Source organism: Eretmochelys imbricata, chromosome 6, assembly GCF_965152235.1.
Source record: "Eretmochelys imbricata isolate rEreImb1 chromosome 6, rEreImb1.hap1, whole genome shotgun sequence".
Taxonomy (NCBI): domain Eukaryota; kingdom Metazoa; phylum Chordata; order Testudines; family Cheloniidae; genus Eretmochelys; species Eretmochelys imbricata.
This window is the reverse complement of record NC_135577.1, coordinates 59,392,928-59,413,481: the sequence shown is the minus strand read 5'-3', so window position 1 is coordinate 59,413,481 and position 20,554 is coordinate 59,392,928. Positions and strand designations below refer to the sequence as shown.

The 20,554-nt window shown below is 40.1% G+C and overlaps 1 protein-coding gene across 5 annotated transcripts in view; it reads left to right on the top strand.

The window, feature by feature from the left end:
* Positions 1 to 20,554, top strand: part of PHF21A (PHD finger protein 21A) — a 245,567-nt gene that overhangs the window by 62,685 nt on the left and 162,328 nt on the right. For all 5 annotated transcript variants that reach the window (XM_077818598.1, XM_077818594.1, XM_077818597.1 and 2 more), the window contains 3 exons: positions 7,048 to 7,202; positions 12,229 to 12,261; positions 14,603 to 14,668. In XM_077818598.1, the coding sequence (XP_077674724.1) occupies positions 7,149 to 7,202; positions 12,229 to 12,261; positions 14,603 to 14,668 (153 nt within the window). In that variant the 5' untranslated portion in view covers positions 7,048 to 7,148. The remainder of the gene's footprint in view (positions 1 to 7,047; positions 7,203 to 12,228; positions 12,262 to 14,602; positions 14,669 to 20,554) is intronic.

Here is a 20,554-nt window from a genome sequence, read left to right as displayed (position 1 = left end):
ACTGTGTAGCATTTTATATGTATTTTTAATTGTACTTTTAAAAAAGAACAATTGGGAACTGCTTCAGGGATCCTCATTCCATTTCTTTGAGGAAAAAATAATAGTGCTACTATCTGACCAATACAGCAGCTAGGATGGTTCAAGAGGAAAAAAGTGGCAGTTTTAAACTGCTTCCTGTGGGTCTGGCTGACCTTTTCAGAACTGGTTTGTGCCCTTAACCAGTTCTGGTTATTTTTTTTTCTTCTCTTTATAAAATAGGCTGCTTAACACTCCCAGTTTCGCTTTGGCATTGAAAGTAAATTGAAAGGACTGTTGGACCAAAATCAGTTCTTTTTAAAGAGTAACTGGGGTTGTGAGATGAGGGAAAGCAGGAGAAAGGTCAAGAGTTTAGTGAACTTAAGAGGAAGAAAGGTAAGAGGAAGATGTTAATTTTCCTTGCTAGTTTCTCTTGCCCTGTGAGGTGAATGTTGGGCTTACCTAGAACTCCTTTTATATGGAATCTGATCCAAAGCCCTTTGAAATTTAAGGAGATGCTTAAAATCCCCCCCAAATTATAGGTGTTCGTGTATTTATTTTGGGGGGAAAACGGAACCCCCCAACCCCCGTCAAATTGCAACACTCTGTGAAGCTGTGCATTAGTGAGAGACTGATGGAATTCTTGGTTGGCTTTGTCTTTGAACTCATGCCTGCCACAGTGCACCTGTGATGTGCACTAATTGCCAGTAATGCATACGCATGTATTGCTTATTTCAGAAGGAAAACAGTGGACTGCAAATGCTTGAATCTGAAAATTTGGATTTAGTATGACCCAGTCGTTTTAGCTGCACATATGCATGTTACTGCATATACTAACACACATTTTAACCTTTATAAAAAATTTGAACACATAGGTTGTTAAGGGTATTTTCAGAATAACTGAACTTTGCTTTTCATGCCCCACTAACACATTTGACAAATGAAAATTGGAACTGTCAGCCCCTCATTAATGGTAGTTATAATGTCTTTATATTTCCAGTGCTTTGTTATTTTTTTACACTCAATTTAAAGCATGTGTGTAAAACCTGATTTTACTTTTTCTGTAGAGTATTGTGTTTGATAGCATAGTCTCTCAATTTTTCCTCTACTTTTCACCTTTTTTGTTTTAAACTGGTGTAAATCTGCAGTGTTTAATACTCTATTAGAATCACATAACCATAATATCAGGTTTCAGAGTAGCAGCCATGTTAGTCTGTATTCGCAAAAAGAAAAGGAGTACTTGTGGCACCTTAGAGATTAACAAATTTATTTAAGCATAAGCTTTCATGAGCTACAGCTCACTTCATCGGATGCAACCATAATATGTGCTAGCTACAATAACGGATAAGCCACTAGAGTTAAAGGCCTCAACATTCTCAGTATTAGTCCCTTTTTCATTTGTAAAAAAATTCCTCTTGGACAGAAGGTTGGCAAGCAATCTAAAAAGTGGAACTATTTTTTCTTGGTTTAAAAAGAAAAAATATTCCTTTCTAGATGAAAAAAATGTAATACGTAAAATAGGGTAGAATATAAGTGAACTGTTTGCACCTCTGTAACTCAAAGGATTAATATTTTATTGCAGGATACTAGCTGTTTGTAGGTTTTCTCGTTGTTTAAAGAGTCGCTGATGAAAGAAATTATGGCTCAGATCTCTTTCTCCAGTGGTCATACCCACAATAAAGGGTTTGGGGAGAGCAGATCTCCATGAGGAATCCCATTCAGAGGTTTCCCTCATGTCATCCAGTTGGGGATATGTGGGATTGGCCTAATCACAGACCGTGGGGCCTGCTCTCAAGTCTGGTCGATTCCCTGAGGCCTGTGGAGGACCCTATGCCTCTGAGGCTCCTTACCTCAGCATTCACCCCCACACTTAGCTCCCAAGTACTGCGTTTCGATTGGCATTGCATCAGCAGCAATTTACCAGGACACAGGTCCTTCTGGAACCCTGGTGGGGTCTCTGAGGAAAGGGTAAGAGAACTTCGAGGTGTATTTTCTCATTTAAGGTTTGTAGCACAAGAGCTGGCAAATAATGTATAGTACCTCATCTAATTTCCACCTACTTGCCCATATGAATCACAAACCTGTGGAAGAATCTCTGTATGGATGTGCCCGTCTCTTCAATATCAGATGCTGGGAGAGCCACACATGGATGGTCCTTCCATTCACAGTTCTAGGAGATATGATCAGAGCTCCCTCCCACCCTTTTTTAAAAAACTCTTTACCTATAACTAATGACTGTTAAACTTAAAAAATGAATGAATTAAAATCTAATACTTATATTTTCACCATTTATATACTGGTTTCAGAGTAACAGCCGTGTTAGTCTGTATTCGCAAAAAGAAAAAGAGTCCTTGTGGCACCTTAGAGACTAACCAATTTATTTGAGCATGAGCTTTCGTGAGCTACAGCTCACTTCATAAGTGAGCTGTAGCTCACGAAAGCTCATGCTCAAATAAATTGGTTAGTCTCTAAGGTGCCACAAGGACTCCTTTTCATTTATATACTGAGTACTTTTTGTGATTTGCTTCAGTTTGGACAGCAAAACTAGACTAGTAAATTTCACTTTGTTCTTAATCAGTTTCATTTTCTTCCCAACCCTGGTTTGTTTACCATAGGCCAGTGGTTCTCAAAATCTTGGTCGGGACCCCATTTTAATGGGGTCACTAGGACTGGCTCAGACTTGTTGGGGTCTGGGGCTGTGGCCAAAGCCCGAGTCCCAGCTCCACCTTCTGGGACCGAAACCAAAGCCCAAGGACTTCAGCCCTGGGTGAGGGGGCTCAGGTTACAGACCCCTGCCTGGGGCTGAAGCTCTTGGGCTTTGGCTTTGGCCCCCTTACCTGGGACAGTAGGGCTCCAGATTTGGCCCTGCTATCTGGAGAAGCTGGGCTCAGGCTTTGGTCCTGACTCCTGGGGTTGTGTAATAATTTTTGTTGTCAGGAGTGGGTTGCAGTACAATGAAGTTTGAGAACCCCTGCCATAGACGGAGAGAGTTAAAATAAGACTCATTAACTTTATTAATAATCAGCATGGATTGATTTAAATCAGTGATTTAAATCACAGATTTTAATAATGATTTAGAACAGCAAGCAGGAAACTTTGATTGAAATCAGATTTTAATCTTGCTTTGTATTTGTACTGCAGTTATTTTCTTCAAGAGAGGTTAATTTTCACTGGTTGCTCACCATTACAACATGCTGATTTGCAATTAAATGTAGCCGTTACACTAAATTTGGTGCTGCTTTTTGAAAACTAGGAGGCTACAGTATATTTACACAAGTTTATTTAAGCAACTTTAGAGTTTAACGTACATTTATTCAGATTCCTAATTTTTACCTTTTTGATTGTTAGAAAGTGGTGAATAATGCATTTCTTGTTTACTAGATAGTGTGTGTGTGTGTGTGTGTGTGTGAGAAAGAGAGAGAGAGAGATTGTGTCAAGCTGTATTTGGATGGAAATTCTAATGCAACTAAAAATGCACTGAAACTTAATTTTTTTAATTCATTAAAAGTTCTGCCTTAAATGTGCTGAATAAATAAACTTTTTGATAAGAAAAAAAATAAAAAAATTGTGCATTTAAAACTATAATTGATTTATTGAACAAAGCATTATCTATAGTTAGTGAATTGAACTGCTTGTTTAGTGTCACCATGTCTTCTGGATTTTAGAGCTAGTAAATCTCATTCCATCATATCCTATTTTTACTCATGGATTGGAAGCGGAAAACAAGCTTTCATGCTTTTCAGCTTCTAATTGGTGTCTTAACTTCGAATGAACTAGTCATTGAACTGAACTAGTTAAACTGGCATGAAGAAAATATTTTCCCTGCGCTTTCAGAAGAGGCTACTGTTGTCTTAAACTGGTTTAGCACTTCAACAAACTCTGGTCCCGAGTACCATGACTACCACTAGTTCAGTGGTTTGACTTTCTTCAAAACTTCAAAGCTATAAACATGTACCACTTGAATATTATTTTTTAATATAATTTTAAATGGTCTTAATAGATTATAGAGAGACAAAGTGGGTGAGGTAATAACTTCTGTCGGACCAAATTCTGTTGGTGAGATACAAGCTTTTGAGCTTACACAGTGCTATTCTTCCAATAAAAGCTGTTACCTCACCCACCTTGTCTCTCTAATATCTTGGTCCTGACATGGCTGCTACAGCACTGCGTTCATTAATGTATTATAGTAAATGTAGACCTTAACATAGGCTGTCATAATTTCAAATTTAATTTTAAATAGGTTTATTTTTTAAAATAGACCTGTATTTAATTTAATTAGAATATCCAGTTTAAATTAAAAAGTTCAAATTTTTTATTTAAAAAATATCACCCTATTAATAGTTCTTGGGTGTTTTTGAAAGCTAAAATGTATGATCTAAGCTAAATTGGCAGTATCCCTTTAAAAAATTCCATTATGAAGGTTTTCTACTTTAAAAAAAAATTAAAAATATCCTAGCTATATTAATATCCTAGCATTCTGTAGTCTGTAACACCTGATACATCAATAATGGCTGTAGAGATTGGATACATAATGAGTTCTGAAGATTTTTTAGAGTAAATATTTTTTTAAAACTTAAAAAAAACCCACAAAAAAGTGTAATTTTAAGATTGAGAGTCCTTCATTGTGTCTAAGCATGAGAAGATGATCAAGAACTCCTAATCCTGGCTCAGAACTAGATACTTTGCATTGTTTTGGAAGTAACCTCCCCTCTGTATCTCATTTTCCCCCCCTTTAAAAATATGGGTAATGTTTACCTACTTCACAGTTACTGTGAGGATTAATTCGTGTTTGTAAAGTGCTTTGAAGATGGTAAGTAGTAGTATTGTTTTTTTTAATGTCACCAAGTTCTGCTCAGTCACTGCAAAGGGTTTCAACATTAATATATTCACAGCTCATTGTGCTTCTGCAAAACTGCTTTAGGTTATTTTATTTGGAAAACACTAATTATCTTAATATATACCTCCTTCAATTCTTTACAAATTTTGGGTCATAGACTTGCACTGAAATGCATCCACATCTGGGGTGGACAGAGTCACCTGTTTTAACAGCATGCATCACCACAACAAGATATTTTAGGACAGTGTAGCAGCAGCACCACACTCCCCTTGTTCCTTTTGGCCTGCTGTCTGGGTCTTCCTCTGTTTCCCTCTTAGTCCCCACAATAGCCTTGCAAGTGACAGGCTTACCTTCTTTCAGGGAGACATTGGGGGGCCACTCATGAATTCCTGGAATACTGGTAGGATTGCCAATTTTGGGTGGAGGTATTCCTGGAGGTTTCATCACATGACACAATCTCTAATTAAAGATTAATATGTAATTTCTGGAGACACCAGGGCAATCATGGTGGGTTGGCAACCCTAAATACTGGACATTCCAGTACTTCCGGGAATGGCAAGTGCCTACCCCGCCACCATAACCTTGGACACACAGTATGTGTGAGGTCATGTCACGTGGGAGTGGGGTGGCACTCTCTTAAAAATGGCTCCCCCCATGCAGCGTGATCTTGGATGCAAGTGCATGAGGCCACGCTACGTGGGGATGTTGTTTTTAAGACCTTGTGTGCAAGGTCACGGTGGTGGGGGTGGAGCAGCATGCTCTTCAAAATGGTGTCCGAAGTCTGTTACCAGCAAAATCACATCTGAGTACTGGAAGAGGACAAACCCTAGAAAAGCTGGACTGTCCATTTTAATACCAGATGAGTGGCCTGCCTAGGGATGTTCTGTCAAGTAGCAGTCTCTAGTCTAAAGAAAACATAAAAACAAAAGGGTCTTCTGCTCTTCCTGGGCTACCCTTCTGCCCTGCTCTGAAAGCTGACCCTCAGGACTTTCCTCCTGGAGTCTCTGCTCCTAAGTGAGCTGATGACCCTCAGGGCTTCTTTCCTGCAGTCTTTCCCCCAGTCTGGGTCTGTACTTCCAATCTACTTCCAAGTCATCTGCCTGGGGATTGGCTTTTTTCTGGTTCTGCTACAGGAGCCTGCTTCTCCCCTGCTGCCCTCCTTCAATCAGAGCCCTCATAAGAGGCAATCTCCTTTCTGCAGCTTTCTCTTCAACTGAGCTCTCCCAGCCCTTTATGGAAATTGCCCAACTCTTCCCTCCCTGTCTGGGTGTGATAATTGAATGGAGTCACCTGATACCAGATGATCAGGGTTATCTGTGGGGAGTGGTAGTCGATCCATCACAGGCCAGGCTGAGCCAATCTCCGTTTAGAGGGCCAGCCAGCCTGTGTCAGACAGGAAGAGAATATGAATATCCTATTCATTTGAGACTGTGGCTTTGCCTACGCACGGGAATAACCCTGATTCAGTAATTGGTGGCCTGTAACCAGTGCAGTTGTGCTGGTGCTGACCCCTAAGGGTAGAAAAGGGTAGGAGCCTGCTTCTCCCCTGCTGCCCTCCTCCAATCAAAGCCCTTTCTGCAGCTCTCCCACTAACTGAGCTCTCCCAGCCCTTTATGGAAATTGCCCAACTCTTTTTGTGTGTTTTTCATCAATTGAGGTAACCTGGGTTTACCTCTGCTTGAAACTCTAGTGAGCTTAGTTAATGCCGTACTCATCTTGTTCTCATTAACACTGGTGCAGTGCAACAGAGTACTGAATCGGGGCTATTCCCATGTGTACATGAGGTGTGTGTGGATTATTAAGATTGACAGATTGTCATGGGAAGATATGTTTTAATCCCATATGTGCAGCACTGTGAATATACATTGTGTTCTAGTTTAATATGTAAGTTATTAGAGCGTTTGTAGGCAAACATGTCTGCCTGCAAACTTTAACACAGGGAACAAGAATGTCAATTTTCAGGCGTTCAGAAAGTTTCCAAGTCAGGTTAAAAGATTAGAAGGAAAGCCTTCTTTGGGAAGCTGTTAGGTTCCTTATGTTTGCAAGGATCATTTGCAAATTAGACTAAGATGCTATTATGAAAGATGGTCTAGTTGATTTCAGTATTCATGCTTTTTATTATAGTATAACTACTTCTTAAAAACTGCCTAATTTCTGGCTTCTGCTAACCATAAAATAAAAAATTTATTCTACAGCAAAAGTTTGGAGAAAAGGAACTTTCATTTTCTGAAGCCAGAGACTGAAGGCACTGTGGAATTAGTAAAGAGACAGCTAGAAAGAGTGGAGAAGGTAGAGAATGGAGTTGCAGACTCTACAGGAGGCTCTGAAAGTGGAAATTCAGGTTCACCAGGTAAGTTGTATTCTTTATTTCTTGGTTTTCTTCTCCTACATTTTAATGCAAGTAATGGTTAGTCCTAAGAGGTCAGGTATAGCAATAACCTGTTCAGTTTTGAAATTGCTGTAGAACTTTACACTTTTTAAACTTTCTGTTTACCCATCAGTGGCTTCTTTATGCCAGTAAATACTTCATAAATCCATTGGTCTGAATTTTTTTCTTTTTTTAAAATGACATGCTTTAGCATTGATGAAACAATCTAAAGAGGGCATTTTCAGTGAATTTTGGCTGAGAGATCTTTTTGTGGTCCAAAGACATACTGCCAACTTGAGGGATTGGGAAGAAATCCTGGAATCATGGAGAGAGATGTGTTCCAGTGAGAACAAGCTGTCTGCTGATACAGCTGGGACTTAGACACCAGGGGGAAAGCCATTCGAGGGGTATTTTAAATAAAACCCAAGTTTTTTGACTGCAGAAACAACCTCCTTTCACCTGAGTTCAAGAAGAATCTTTATTTTGTAGTGTTAGGATGCTTAAACTTTGTCTGTCAGATGCTAAATGGCAATAAAAATCAGTTAGCCATTCCATTTTATCGCAAATGAGTAATTTTAGTTAGATTGGTATAGCTTTGAGAAACGTAAGTGAAGGTGTGTCAAAATGGTTCTTCAAATATAAGGTAAGGTCACAACCATAACTATGGAGTTAACTTTTCTTTAAATTGTTATCTTTTCAAAATACTAAATTAATATAAAATCAACTAACTGTGTGAGTATCTCTGAGGGGCATGTGAGAATTGCTACTTCTGTTACACGAGTAAAATGAGATGTGTGTGGGATTCTGTGATGAAGTTTATTGAAGAGTTGAACTGTAAACTTGGCTGACGCTGACTTGCTGTGAGCACGTCTCTTCACTTCTGTTTTTGTCAGCTACCACGATGAGCATAATACTTGAATGGCTAGATCCGTAGAATGAGGATAATTATATTTGTCTAGCTCACAGGAATGTTGTGAGCTCTAACTGAATAAAGTTTATGAAGTGTTAAGACCAAAACATGGAAGAGCGTGGAACAGAATTCAGGCCTTTCCTGTATTCTATCTTTATATGCATTCTGCTAGACCCTGAGGCCTTTTACTGGGAGGGGGGTGGATCATTTAAAGAAAGCCAGATACCAGCTTCCAGAATTGCAGATTAGTATTATGTGCTTGTGATGGGGCTCCACTCCCATACTAGCGCCTCCTGCTGGTCGTCATGAGGGTCAGCTCCGCAGGTCAGTATGTCCACTCCCGGTGTTCCTTGCCCACCGTCACTCCTGCTACTGGTCCTTTGTCACTCCAAGGACCACAACGGCGTCTTCATGACACAGCCCTCTGGCTATGCCACACACTGTGCTCCCCCTTCTGGGGGCCAGTTCAACTGTCCATCCAGTGCATCACTGTGTGTGGGGGGGACCTGGGCCTGCCCACTATTCCAGATTCCGGCCCAGGGACTCTTTAGATGCCAGCCACATGCTGCATCCCCTCAAACCTCTCAGTACATTTCCCTGGGCCACTTTTCCACAGCTCCAGCACCTTCTTCACCCTTCCCTCAGGGCCTCAGCATGTCAGTCTTAGCCACGAGCCAGGAGCTCTCTGTAGCTTCCCAGGTCCCTGGTAGTCGCACTCCTCTGTCCAGAGTGCTGGCGTTCCTTCTGCTTGCAAGGCAGCCAGATCTTCCTCCTTGAGCTCTAGGGAGCAACTGAACCTGCTTTGTCCTGCAGCTCTTCCTATATGGGCCTGTCAGGCTCTGATTGGCTGCTCCTTGCAGCCCCTCTCCGATTAGCTGCTTTTCCCACAGCGTCCCTACGGTGCCATTAACCCCTTACATGCAAGCGTGGGGCGGATGCTCCATAACAGTGCTTCTCAGGAATTTGAAGGTCCTTATCTTCCATGTGGAGTTCATAAAGGTTTGTATTGAGGTTCTGAATGCTTTCTTAATTTTAAAAGGTAACTTTTTCAGGAGTATATAGGTGTGTCAGTAACAAAGTAAAGATGGAGTTCAGGAAACTTCATTGTTGTTTACTGCTGTACAGCTCAAATGGAGAGTGACATTAGGCAATATATTGGAAAAGTAAGTTATGTGATATAATTTTTATTTAAGAAAAATCCTGCATAGAAATACAAAATATTACCAATATATATTTCAGAAGCCAGCACTACATGTCACTGAGAGAATTGTCCTTCATCGTATCATCTTTGTTCATCAATTTTTTGACTCCCCAGATTTCTCTTTCAGATGGCTTCAGTAAATTTAAGTTAACTGTACAAAATCCTCCTTTTCCTCATTCCCTGTACCCATGTTGCTGATGGGGACGTGTATGTGTATCTAGAAATATATTGAATTAGTGGTTGTCAAATTTTTTCATATTGTACAACTTTCCAACCTCTTTATTCTGCACCTTACCTGTGGCAGCTATAGTACTCTGTTATATGAAAATGAATATTGTGACTATATTAAGGAGACAGTATTAAAATAAACTCACTTTAATGTGCTGGGTGTTTTTTTCCCTTCATTGCATTTCCCCATTTTATATTTATGATTGTAGCCTTTTAAACTCATTAGGACTGATTCTCGCCTCCTTTACTGCACCACCCACTGTACTAATGATCAAAAGTCTTACAGAAATAAGTCCTGGACAGGGCTGCCACTAGTGGGAATCATAACTTCTTGCAAATGGAAAGATGCTCCAGGTTCAAGACTCAATTCTGTCCTTCACTCTGGGCTGGAAGGGATAAGGAATCTTACTGAAGTCAGCAACATGATGCAGCTGCAAAAAAGGCTAATATCAGTCTGTGGTGTATTAATTGGATTGTCATATGTAAGACATGGGTGATAATTGTCCTGCTCTACTCGGCACTGGTGAGGCCTCAGCTGGAGTACTGTGTCCAGTTCTGGGCACCATGCTTCAGGAAAGATGTGGACAAATTGGAGAGAGTCCAGAGGAGAGCCACAAAAATGGTAAAAGATTTAGAAAACCTGTCCTGTGAGGGGAAAAAACTGAGCATGTTTAGTCTTGAGAAAAGAAGACCAAGTGGGGATCTGATAAGTTTTCAGATTGTGAAGGGCTGTTACAGAAAGGACATGGTGATCAACTGTTCTCCATGTTCACTGAAGGTAGGACTAGAAGTAATGGGCTGAATCTGCAGCCAGGGAGATTTAGGATAGCTATTAAGAAAAACTTTCTAACTGAGGCTTCCAAGGCAGGTTGTTTAAAAACAGGTTGGACGAACACCTGCCAGGGATGGTCTAGGTTTATTTGGTCCTGCCACAGCCCAGAGGGCAGGACTTGATGACTTCTCAAGGTCCCTTCCAGCCCTACATTTCTGTGCTTCTCTGATTCTATGAAGTAGTGCTTTCAACTGCTGTGTGGAAGGCAGTACTTGGTTCATTCTAAAGCACCTTGCCCTTTTAAATTCGTTTGTTATTGTTAAAGGGCTTCAAAGGGAGTTGCATTTGGCTGTCCTCACAGAAGAATTGGTCTCCCTGAGTACTCTTGGGGCAGATTAATGGAAGAGCCTGGAGTACCCCTTCCCTTCTCCCCATCTGTAGGACAAGGAGAAGAGAAATATTTTAAATAACTTAAGCCCAGCTTCTATTGTTCTCTCTCACATTGAACTCCTGCCTACTTGGAGGATGGTGTAATATTGTGATCCTAACTTACTAACATTTGCTGATATTTTAATGCTGTACGAAAGTGAGTTTATAGTCAAACTGACTTTTGCAACGTGTTTTATGAAAAGTTGTGAGAAGATAATCTGTCTCCATATTTTAAATAACATTTATATAAAAACTAGCAGAGTTATTTTAACATAACTTTATCTGAGGTAGTGAGCACAGAGGAGCTGATGAAAATGGGCCAAGAATATAAACCTTTGGGAAGATACCAGCTTCTCTGCATGACTAAAGTGGCATGTCTGCAATCAGTGTCTTTTTTAGGTTACCAAAGGAGACTTTAAAATTAATAACAAATACAAATAAATTTGTAATTAGAAATAAAGTCTGAAATCTCTAAGAAATGCTAATTCACATAATTTTTCAAGCAATATTGATGTGAGTGAAATGCAGTGTACTAATGTATCTGTTTATGTTCTGGATTTTTTCCTCACTTTTCTTTTCTTATAAGGGGATAGGGAAGCAAGTGTGGACTTTACCATGTCCCCTTCAGATTCACAGATGAATGATTTGATATGGTGAAATGGCCACCGCTAAAACAGGAATTTGGGTTGTTGGGTTTATCTTGCCTCATCATTCTGGGCTTCTGGTTTTCCTTAGTAAAATCCTGATAACCTCCTTCCTGCTTAGCTATATAGGCAACACCCTTCTGCAACTGCCTGAAGGAACTGAAGGAGGAACAGCAGTGAATGGTGTAACCATCTGTCTACTTCCCTTTGGATGTGGGGGGTATTTTATCCATGATGATCTCAGTCACTGCCAATTCAAGGGATGAAAGTGGAAAAGTCTCTTCTGAACATGGATCTCCCATGTGGTACCAACCAAACCAACACACAAGCAGTTCCTTACTGCCTAAAATGTGCTGCATTTGATTTATATAAACAAACAACTATTGTATCTAAAGTAATTCAGTCTGTTCAGTATTCCCTATGACTGTGGGCAAAGAAGACAGCAGTTTTAGAGGACACACAGCTATTTGATTAGGTTACCCAGCTGGCTTAAATTTTCCTTAAAGGGAATCTTTTTTTTTAAAGCAGTTCCTGCAAAAAAAAAAAAAGAATGTAGTAGCATCCTTCAGCTAAATATGAAAGGTGATAGGCTGACTATAGAATTAATAGGGATGTCTCATTATATTAATGACAAGATTTCTGTGAATTATAAAATAATTTCATGATGAGCTAAGTCTTGCTATTTTTTTTTTTTTTGTAAAAAGTACAGGGTGTCTTGTTTAAATTCCAACTTCTAATCAGGGCTATTACATAAACTGTCCAATAAACACAACCTTGATTGAACTCTGTAATGTATTGATGAATATGTCTCTCTCTCTTTCTAGAAACTGGTTGCCCAAATGAAGCAAGATCCACAGGTAAAATATGTATTTTGTTTTATACTGCTTTTATTACTCTGGGAGTTAAGGTATAAGAAATACACTAAGTCCATGACCTCTTGTTTGCCATTGTTTATTTGCTCATAATCTACTGCCACAGTAAAGTAATGCTTTCTTTTTCTTTGCAAGTTATACGTTTTAAAAATAAATGGGGAGTATTGGCTAGCTGAGGGATTAATAGTAGAATAAGGAGCCTTTCCATGTTGCCAATGTTTTAAATTCAACCTAATTGTTGTTTGGCCTGTTTAAAATGAGTTGCTGGTCTCAGTTCAGTGGCTGGTGGATACCTTTCCACATCATAAATGCTTCCACCACACTTGGCACTAATTGACTGTTTTAAGCATTGGTAACAGTCTGTACAAGTAATAAAGAAGATGGGGGCCCAGTTCCAAGGAATCTGCAAAATTAAGACACAGTTCATTGGTCAAGTAGAAGAAAATGGTATCTTAGCACATAAAGTTGCATTTATTTGGTTTGTTTAAATCAGTTGATGTACACTGATGGACTAAACTGAGTTGCAATGAGGGATTTGAATAGAGTGAAAGAGTTTCAGCAGTAGGGGCACTGTGGAAGGAAACATGGTGGAAAAGGCACAAAAAGAAGTGGGGAGGTGGTTTTCTTGGGTACATGAAAGGGGCATGAAGGCAAGTAGTAAGAATGAGAGAAAAATGTGCACCAGGGTAGAGTAATGTAGAGTGTAGAAGGTGGCAGAATTTCTCTGTCATCTCATCAGAGAGGCTAATGATCAAATTATCCTCCTCCTGTTTCTAGCAATAGGCTTTTAAGGTCAGGGTTTAAGGTGTGTTAGTAAAGGAATGGGTTTGAGAGGAAGCTTGCAGGCTGCTTCTGCTCTGCAAATAGGGGACTTTAGTTTCCAGGGCACTTAACATGGCTCTTTTTGCTAACCCTAAAATTACTTTGAGAAACTAAGTCAGTGCTTCACCTAGTGGTGCAAATATTTTCCCCTCACTGCTTTAAATTACTAAACCTTTCTTTGCTGTGTCCGAATTGAGCCCAGTAAATGCACTTCTGCTATCTTCTATAATTTGCATTATCAGAGTATGTGCTTGGTGAGTAGACACTGGAGCAAGACATTTCTGTTTTACTGCCATAGATGCTGCAGGTCAGGAATGAGCTGTGATGGGGCCCAGATTGGAACAACAAGGGAGGGCTGAGAGTAAAGATTTGGAATAGCTTTTGGAGCTTTATGGTATCCTAGGATTAGAAGGAATTGCAGGTCAGGATTAGGATGCATTTTAAAGTTGTGTGGAGGAATGTGAAGGTGTGGAAGTTACTCTGAGCATGGTAGCCCCTGTAGTAGTAATAGAGGTTTGTTGGTTTCATGTTTTTACATAGCGCTGAAGGTGTGCATGCCATTTTGCAGAAATAATATGTGATCCCTTACCAACAGAGTCTACTGTCTAGGTGAGCTATGACTTGACAAAGAAAGAGATTGCATGAGGAGAAAATGTAAGAAGAGAAATGCGGGGAGACTCATGCCAAACAAGATTTTGAAGCTGTTAAGCATATCTTCTGTCGTGTGTGTGTGTGTGTGTGTGTGTGTGTTTGTTTTGCTTTGGTTTTTTTCTTTGTATTTTTATTAAATTTAGTAAATAAAAATTGAGTTCCCTGTCACATCCTGTACAGTGAGCTGTTTATGGCTCTCAGAATCTTAAACTTGAGAAAATGTTTTTGTAGGCAAATTGCTAACATGAGTGGTGCATTGTTAAGGCTGTTGCAACTTTTCTAAATATAAGCAAAGGTGTAAAAAGACATATACTATTGTACCGAAAAGGGGGAAGAGGATGTAGTAGATATATTCCACCTCTCATTTGGTGTGCATGATGTTTAATTCCTACTAATAGATATGGTCATTGATGTCCTTGACAGTCAAATGTCTGTCACTGAATAAGTAGTGGAGGTGAGACAATACTTTAAGTAGCATGTATTGCGTACTGTAGAAATCCCTAAGATAAACAGATTTCTTCTGGCTTCTCTGGCCTGAAAATACAGATATACAAATTAACCTTATTACAGCATATTGTGAAGCACCCAGGGATGTTTTAACTAACTCCTTCCAAACTGAGTTCCACCTCTTCCTTCCCCCCCCAAACTTATTTTTGAACACTGGAAAAATCCACTAATGATTGTTGCACCAGATGACTTTTGAATAAGTCTGTACTTGTCCATTTGGATAATTTGATTGGTGGTATGTCCAGAGGTGCTTTATTATTTGTAGTACTCTATGCAAGAAGTCCTGCTACTATTGTGTTAAGAAATGGAGTTTCTTTCTCACAGATATTTTTTTCTTTCTTATCAGAATGCTGATTTGAAGAAACAGCTTCATGAACTCCAAGCCAAAATCACAGCTTTGAGTGAGAAACAGGTAGGGAAATAGATATTTTTAACACCATGTTCTAAAGAAATGTCTGCTCTCATCTTCCAAGAGAGCTGCTAAATTTCTTTGTGTGGATGTAAGTATGGGCAGTCAGATGCTTTGGGGCTTTATTTAATTTCTCTAGCACAACAAAAAATAAAGACAAATAAATGGAGCTTGAACAAACGGACTAGTATATCTGATGGCCTGTATTGATGAATGTGTCAAGAAAGTGTTCTGTTTAAACTATATTTTACCTTATATGAAACAGAAGTGGGAAGACACTGGAATTTGTTACAGTAATTTGAACTTGAGACCGGAGTTATAGTCTAAAATTCACTCATTTTATTCTAAACCAAGAAGTCCTTACTCAGGCAAAACTCTTTGAAGTCTATTTCACATTATGGACTGAGAAACTGAGTAAGGGCTTCTGGATTCATGCCCTTGAACAGTGGAGACCACTTAGTCCATAGTAAGCCAGTCTGTTAATCTTTGCGAGGGCAACTGTTCGTCTTCATTGGCGCTTGGTTTCTAATGGACTGATCCACAACTGACTGCTAGTGGCATTAGCCACCTGGTGGGGATTGCTCCATATGTAGACTGAAAATATTTGTCATTGGCAGACAGATGATTACTCTATAGAACGTCTAGAGGACTTGCAAAGCCATATGGGTAACTATTAGAATTCAAATTTTATTGTGATGGATACAGAGTTCTACTGACCTATGCATTATTAAAAAAAAAAAAAAAAACTCAATCAAAAACCTGTTTTGTTAGTTCATGTTTGCAATATTACTATGAAAATATAACTGCATCAAGCCAGCTCTTGGTCACTATGGCCTAAATCAGGGGTGGGAAAACTGCTGCCTGCGAGCTGTTTTAAGCTGCTCCCCGCTCCAGCCAGGGCACTGGATTGGGGCCGCACCATGCGGCTCGGCCCCGCTCCGGCCAGTTAGGTCAGAGGGCACCTGATAGTTTCAGGGTTAGTTTGCCATCATGCCAGAGGACTGACTTATCAGTTTGTGTTCAGGCAGGGACAGGAGGTAAGGTACTAGAAATGGGGAGAAGGAACTTCAAAGCTTAGAAAAACATAGACATCTGTCTTACGGTGGTTTTATAACTCTGATCTGATATTCTTTAACGTTACAATTATAAAAACCTGAACAGAAGATCTGGCCTGCAGTTGAGAATATGTTAGTTGCTTTCGGCTCTGTTTTCTCTTCAGCCATTGTTTATGGCAAGGGTGGGAAAACTGTGGGCCACATCCAGCCTGCCAGCCGATTTTAATCCTTCCCTTGAGCTCCTGCTGGGGAATGGGGTCTGGGATTTTCCCCACTCCTGCCCTCCAGCCAGGGAGCAGGGTCAGGGGCTGCTCCACGCACCACAGCTCCGCGCAGCTCCCAGACGAGTGGCATTTAGGGGGCTGCCAGAGGGCTCCGCATGCTGCCCCCGCAGCTCCCATTGGCCGGGAAATGCTGCAAATGGGAGCTGCAGGGGCGGTGCCTGTGGACGGGGCAGTGCGCAGAGCTGCCTGGCTGTGCCTCTGTGTAGGAGCCGGAGAGGGGACATGCTGCTTCTTCCAGGAGCTGCTTGAGGTAAACGCAGCCTGGAGCCTGCACCTCTGAACCCCTCCCCGAACCCGTCCCCAACCCTCTGCCCCAGCCCTAATCCCCCTCCTGCCCTCCAAACCCCTCGGTCCCAGCTTGGAGCACCCTCCTACACCCCAAATCCCTCACCCCAGCCCCACCCCAGAGGCTGCACCTCCAGCCGGAGCCCTCCCCTCCCCGCCACTCCCTGCCCCAGCCTGGAGTCCCCTCCCACACCCTGAACTCCTCATTTCTGGCCCTATCCCAGAGCCCTCACCCACTCCTGCACACCAACCCCAATTTCGTGAGCATTCATGCCCCGCCATACAATTTCCATACCCAGAAGTGTCCCTCGGGCCACAAAGTTTGCCCACCCCTGGTTTATGTGGACATTCATCTAAGGAGAAGCTACACCCTTTTTGCTCAGCATAGCAACTTGAAATTTCACATGGTGAAGCATTTTTTGTCATGTGATAAAGCATGAGTTGTTTTAAAAAAGCTTTGATTAACTCAGTTTCTGAATTGTTGGCTGCCAGTAGTCATGAAAAGGGACCTCATTTGTGACACAGAAAGTGTGAAGTGTGAAAATTGTAAACCAGTTTCCTACTTTACATACCTGTTATTTGTTTTTGCTAAATATTGAACAGTTCTTGTGATTATCAAAATATTAAAACAGGATGTAAACTGCTTTATCATCTCTACCACTGGGTCCATGAGCTGCTAGTGTCCCCAAAAATGACCCTTTTAAAATAGCATGGCTGCTAAAATGGGGATTATATGAAGTTGTGTTTAAACTGAACATGCATTTTTACATGAAGAGAAGACATGCTTCTTGTGTATGTAGCTGTAGTGTTTGTGGAGGGGGGCCCTTTTGAGTATTTGAAAGTCTCTGCAGGCACAGCTGTGATTTTTGCAGGGCATAGGGATGCAGTTTGTTAAGAGTCAGAGACCGTGCTTTCGATGGAGTGTTTACTTTTGTTCTCATTTTTTATTATTTTTCCTTTTATAACAAATGTAACTGAGAAAATACTGGTTTGATCTTTGTATATGGGGGAAATCTGCATCCAGTAGGCTAACTTCTAAAGTGGTTTTATGAGCAAAATTGGTGTGTACTCCTGTTTCCTCACATCTTTTATATACAGTTCTAAAGCACTTTTTACTGTAATGCCACACTCCCTGCCTCTGGCGAAGGGATTGTGTTGTAGCATATGCTTAGTTCAGAGAGAGACTGTGCCAGCGCTTTTGACTAGAAGGGAGTCAGGTTTCCCAGATTCTGCTGTCCCAAGAATTGGAGACTTAGCCCTCATTTCCCCCTAGGTAGGTTCATGGGACATCTTCTTTTAACCACAGCTGTGGGATGATGATTCAGCTTTTAATTTGTGGAGACCTTTGCCATTGTTTAATCAACTTTCACTGAAGTGAGGTGTATAACATTCTGCTTTCCCGATTGTCCCTCCTCTTATGCTTGAGGACCAAATGAGAACCTACAGTTGTAAAAATTGAATTAAATACAGTAATGTTGCTGAAATTTTATAAATTATTCTTTGCTCTCTTCTTTACTGAAGATGCACAAAGGCTTCTAGTGCAAGTGCCAAATCTGTGGCAGTTAAGCCAAGGCTTCCAGTTGCTGTAGAACTTCTCTCGCATTCTGAAGCATTGTGGGAGTAGTGCTAATATGCTGGAATTTGCTGTCTGTCACTGCAGTGATTCATAGTGGTTAAGGCTTCTTGCTGAGAATTAATAATGAGAGCTCTGTTCAGAAGTTTGTGAAACTGAAGAGGTCTGGCAATCTACAAGGAGAAAGCAAGTCGTCTGTGTCATGTGTAGGCATAAACGTAAAAAAGAGAAACTGGTTAGTCGATGCAGAATTAAGCTGTACAGAAAAAGGCAAGCCAAAAATTCATATAGTTGTTGAAAATGTAAAGAGTGGTGAAAGTAAATGCTTTGATTTGTTTCACTTGGGAGGTAATGAAGCTGTGCACGCTGTAGGTTTCAATGAAAGGGAACAAACTTTTCTTGAACATAAATTTAATTTAGAGGGGGAGTGTAAATTTTAAATTTTAAACTGTTCTTTTTTCCTGATAATTTTAATTTTAAAAGTAAAGTGAATTTTTAAACTTTCATTGTTAATTATTTAGTTTCTCATCTGGGAAAATGAAAATAAGTGGGGTCAGTTTGGCTTTTGTTTTAAGTTTAGTGATTTCAGAGCTACAGTGTTTCAGTTGGAGAAGAATGTGATTGTTTAAAAAAATCAGTTGGAATTTAAAAAAAGGCAGCATTTCTTAGGTTTTGCACAAGCACTTTTTATCAAGTCTAAGTTTGGGACCAGATTTGATTATGTCCCCTTAAAACTTCCTTTTACATGTTGATTTTAAGATTTTTGTACCGTAAAATAGATGGTTAAACTGTACTAATCTTTCACCACTAAGTGGTAACATTTCTGTTTCATGGGGGGTTTGGCCATGATTTCCTGATAACCATAGTGGAAACCTGGAGCTAAATCCCTGCTCTGGAAGTGTACTCTTTAAAGTATAACGGTTTAGAATTAGCAATTGAAGTATCAGGAAAGCTACCAACATACATGTTGTAGATTTTCAAAGTTGGAGAACCTATAGCTCTCATGAAAGACTGAGATGGAGCAGGGCTGGCGTGAAAGAAGGCATGCAGGATGAAGACTTGCAACAGACATCTGTTCTCCTCTTCCATGCCCTCCCCAATCAAATACAAATGGCATCACCCTGTCACAGATATGCCATTACTGAATGTGCCCCACATTACTTTGTTTTCAGTGGCAAGGAAGAGTTCACCTTACTTGAGTGAAAATATGGAATTGTGCCAGTAGTTAAGTGACTTAATCAAGGTCACAGAGAAAGTCAGTGGCAGAGCCAGGAGTTTACCACCAATTTTCAAATTAGTATTCCAGTGCCTTAACCACAAGACCACCTTTCCTCCCAAGTTTGAACACATTATTCCATGCCTAATACATTAGAAAATTAAAGCATGCCTATTTAACCAGAATTTTTTCTAAGGTGTTGTCCAGTAATATTGCCTTGCAGTGCCGGTGTCAGGTTGGATTACCTGATGTACAAGGACATAATTTGTGAAATATGTAAATTTGATGGGCCTAAAAGCATAACTTCCTTTTCAGAAATGCTGCTTCATATTTTGTGAATGTTGTTCTTGGCTCCCTTGAACACATTTCGATGGTCTCTGGCCTTTTTTGGTGCTGCTTCACTTTCCTTCCCCATCTTACCATCTTGACCAAGTCTCTAAGAACCATTTAACAGGTAATTTTAATATGGGCTCTACCACAAACTAATTTTGGCAGCAGAAATCTCATTACATGGCCTTGTTTTCAAACAAGAACAAAGTGGAAAGGGTACTTTTTCTGTAATTAAATTGCAATAAAATTAAATGATTCATCCAGGTTTCACAGAATTTGTTTTCTTATTTGTGTTGCACTTCAGTGTGTTTTCCTTAACAATGCACTGACGTTGAAGGAATTGAGAGGATTCCTTTGCAGAAGCCTAAAGAGAAACAGAGCCTTTTTGTTGATATAGCTGGAAACAGGTATCCAGTGTCAGAAGATGTCTAAGTTTTTGATGCACTTATCACTTTGGTATGTAAGTGCTACACAGAATTATATTAAGACACAAAAGGTAGTTCTCTTTGCACTGATGTCAGGCTGTTTTAATTATTTTTCCTTCAGAAGGAAGTCTACTCACAAACATGTTTTACTGTTTAGAACAGGTGATTACGGAATCCTATAGAGAACACACTGCAAAAGCAAGCCATTTTGCTTTGTCTCTTAAGGATGAGCAAGTTTATTCACTGTTTTTAGAATTTAAAGCAACTGTAGGCGGCCTTTTTGGATAACTCAGATTACCAATCTACATTCTGTTTGTTTATAATCCACCAAGTTCCTTTCAGTCTTGCTACTTAATTGTGTGTAATGAGAGAAAAGGGTGGTGTTTTTTTTATAAAAGTAGTAATGATGAATAATTAGCCACAATTATAGCAATAAGTAGTTGATATGCATTTGAGTAAATGCAAACAAATCACTTAAGCAACAAAGGAAAACTGCCATAACTGAAGTCTTCAGAAATGTATCATGAATAAGCTGTCAAATTTATTACAGGGATCATATCAACCTGAAGAGTATAGTAAAACTGAAGGGTGCATAAATATATCCTGGGACTCTGCCCTTCCTGCATACTAATCACAAATAGTAGAGTGGAATTTTCATGAAACCCACTTAAAGGTCTAAACAGAATGCCTAATACTAGCACACTTCACTCAAAAAACGTTT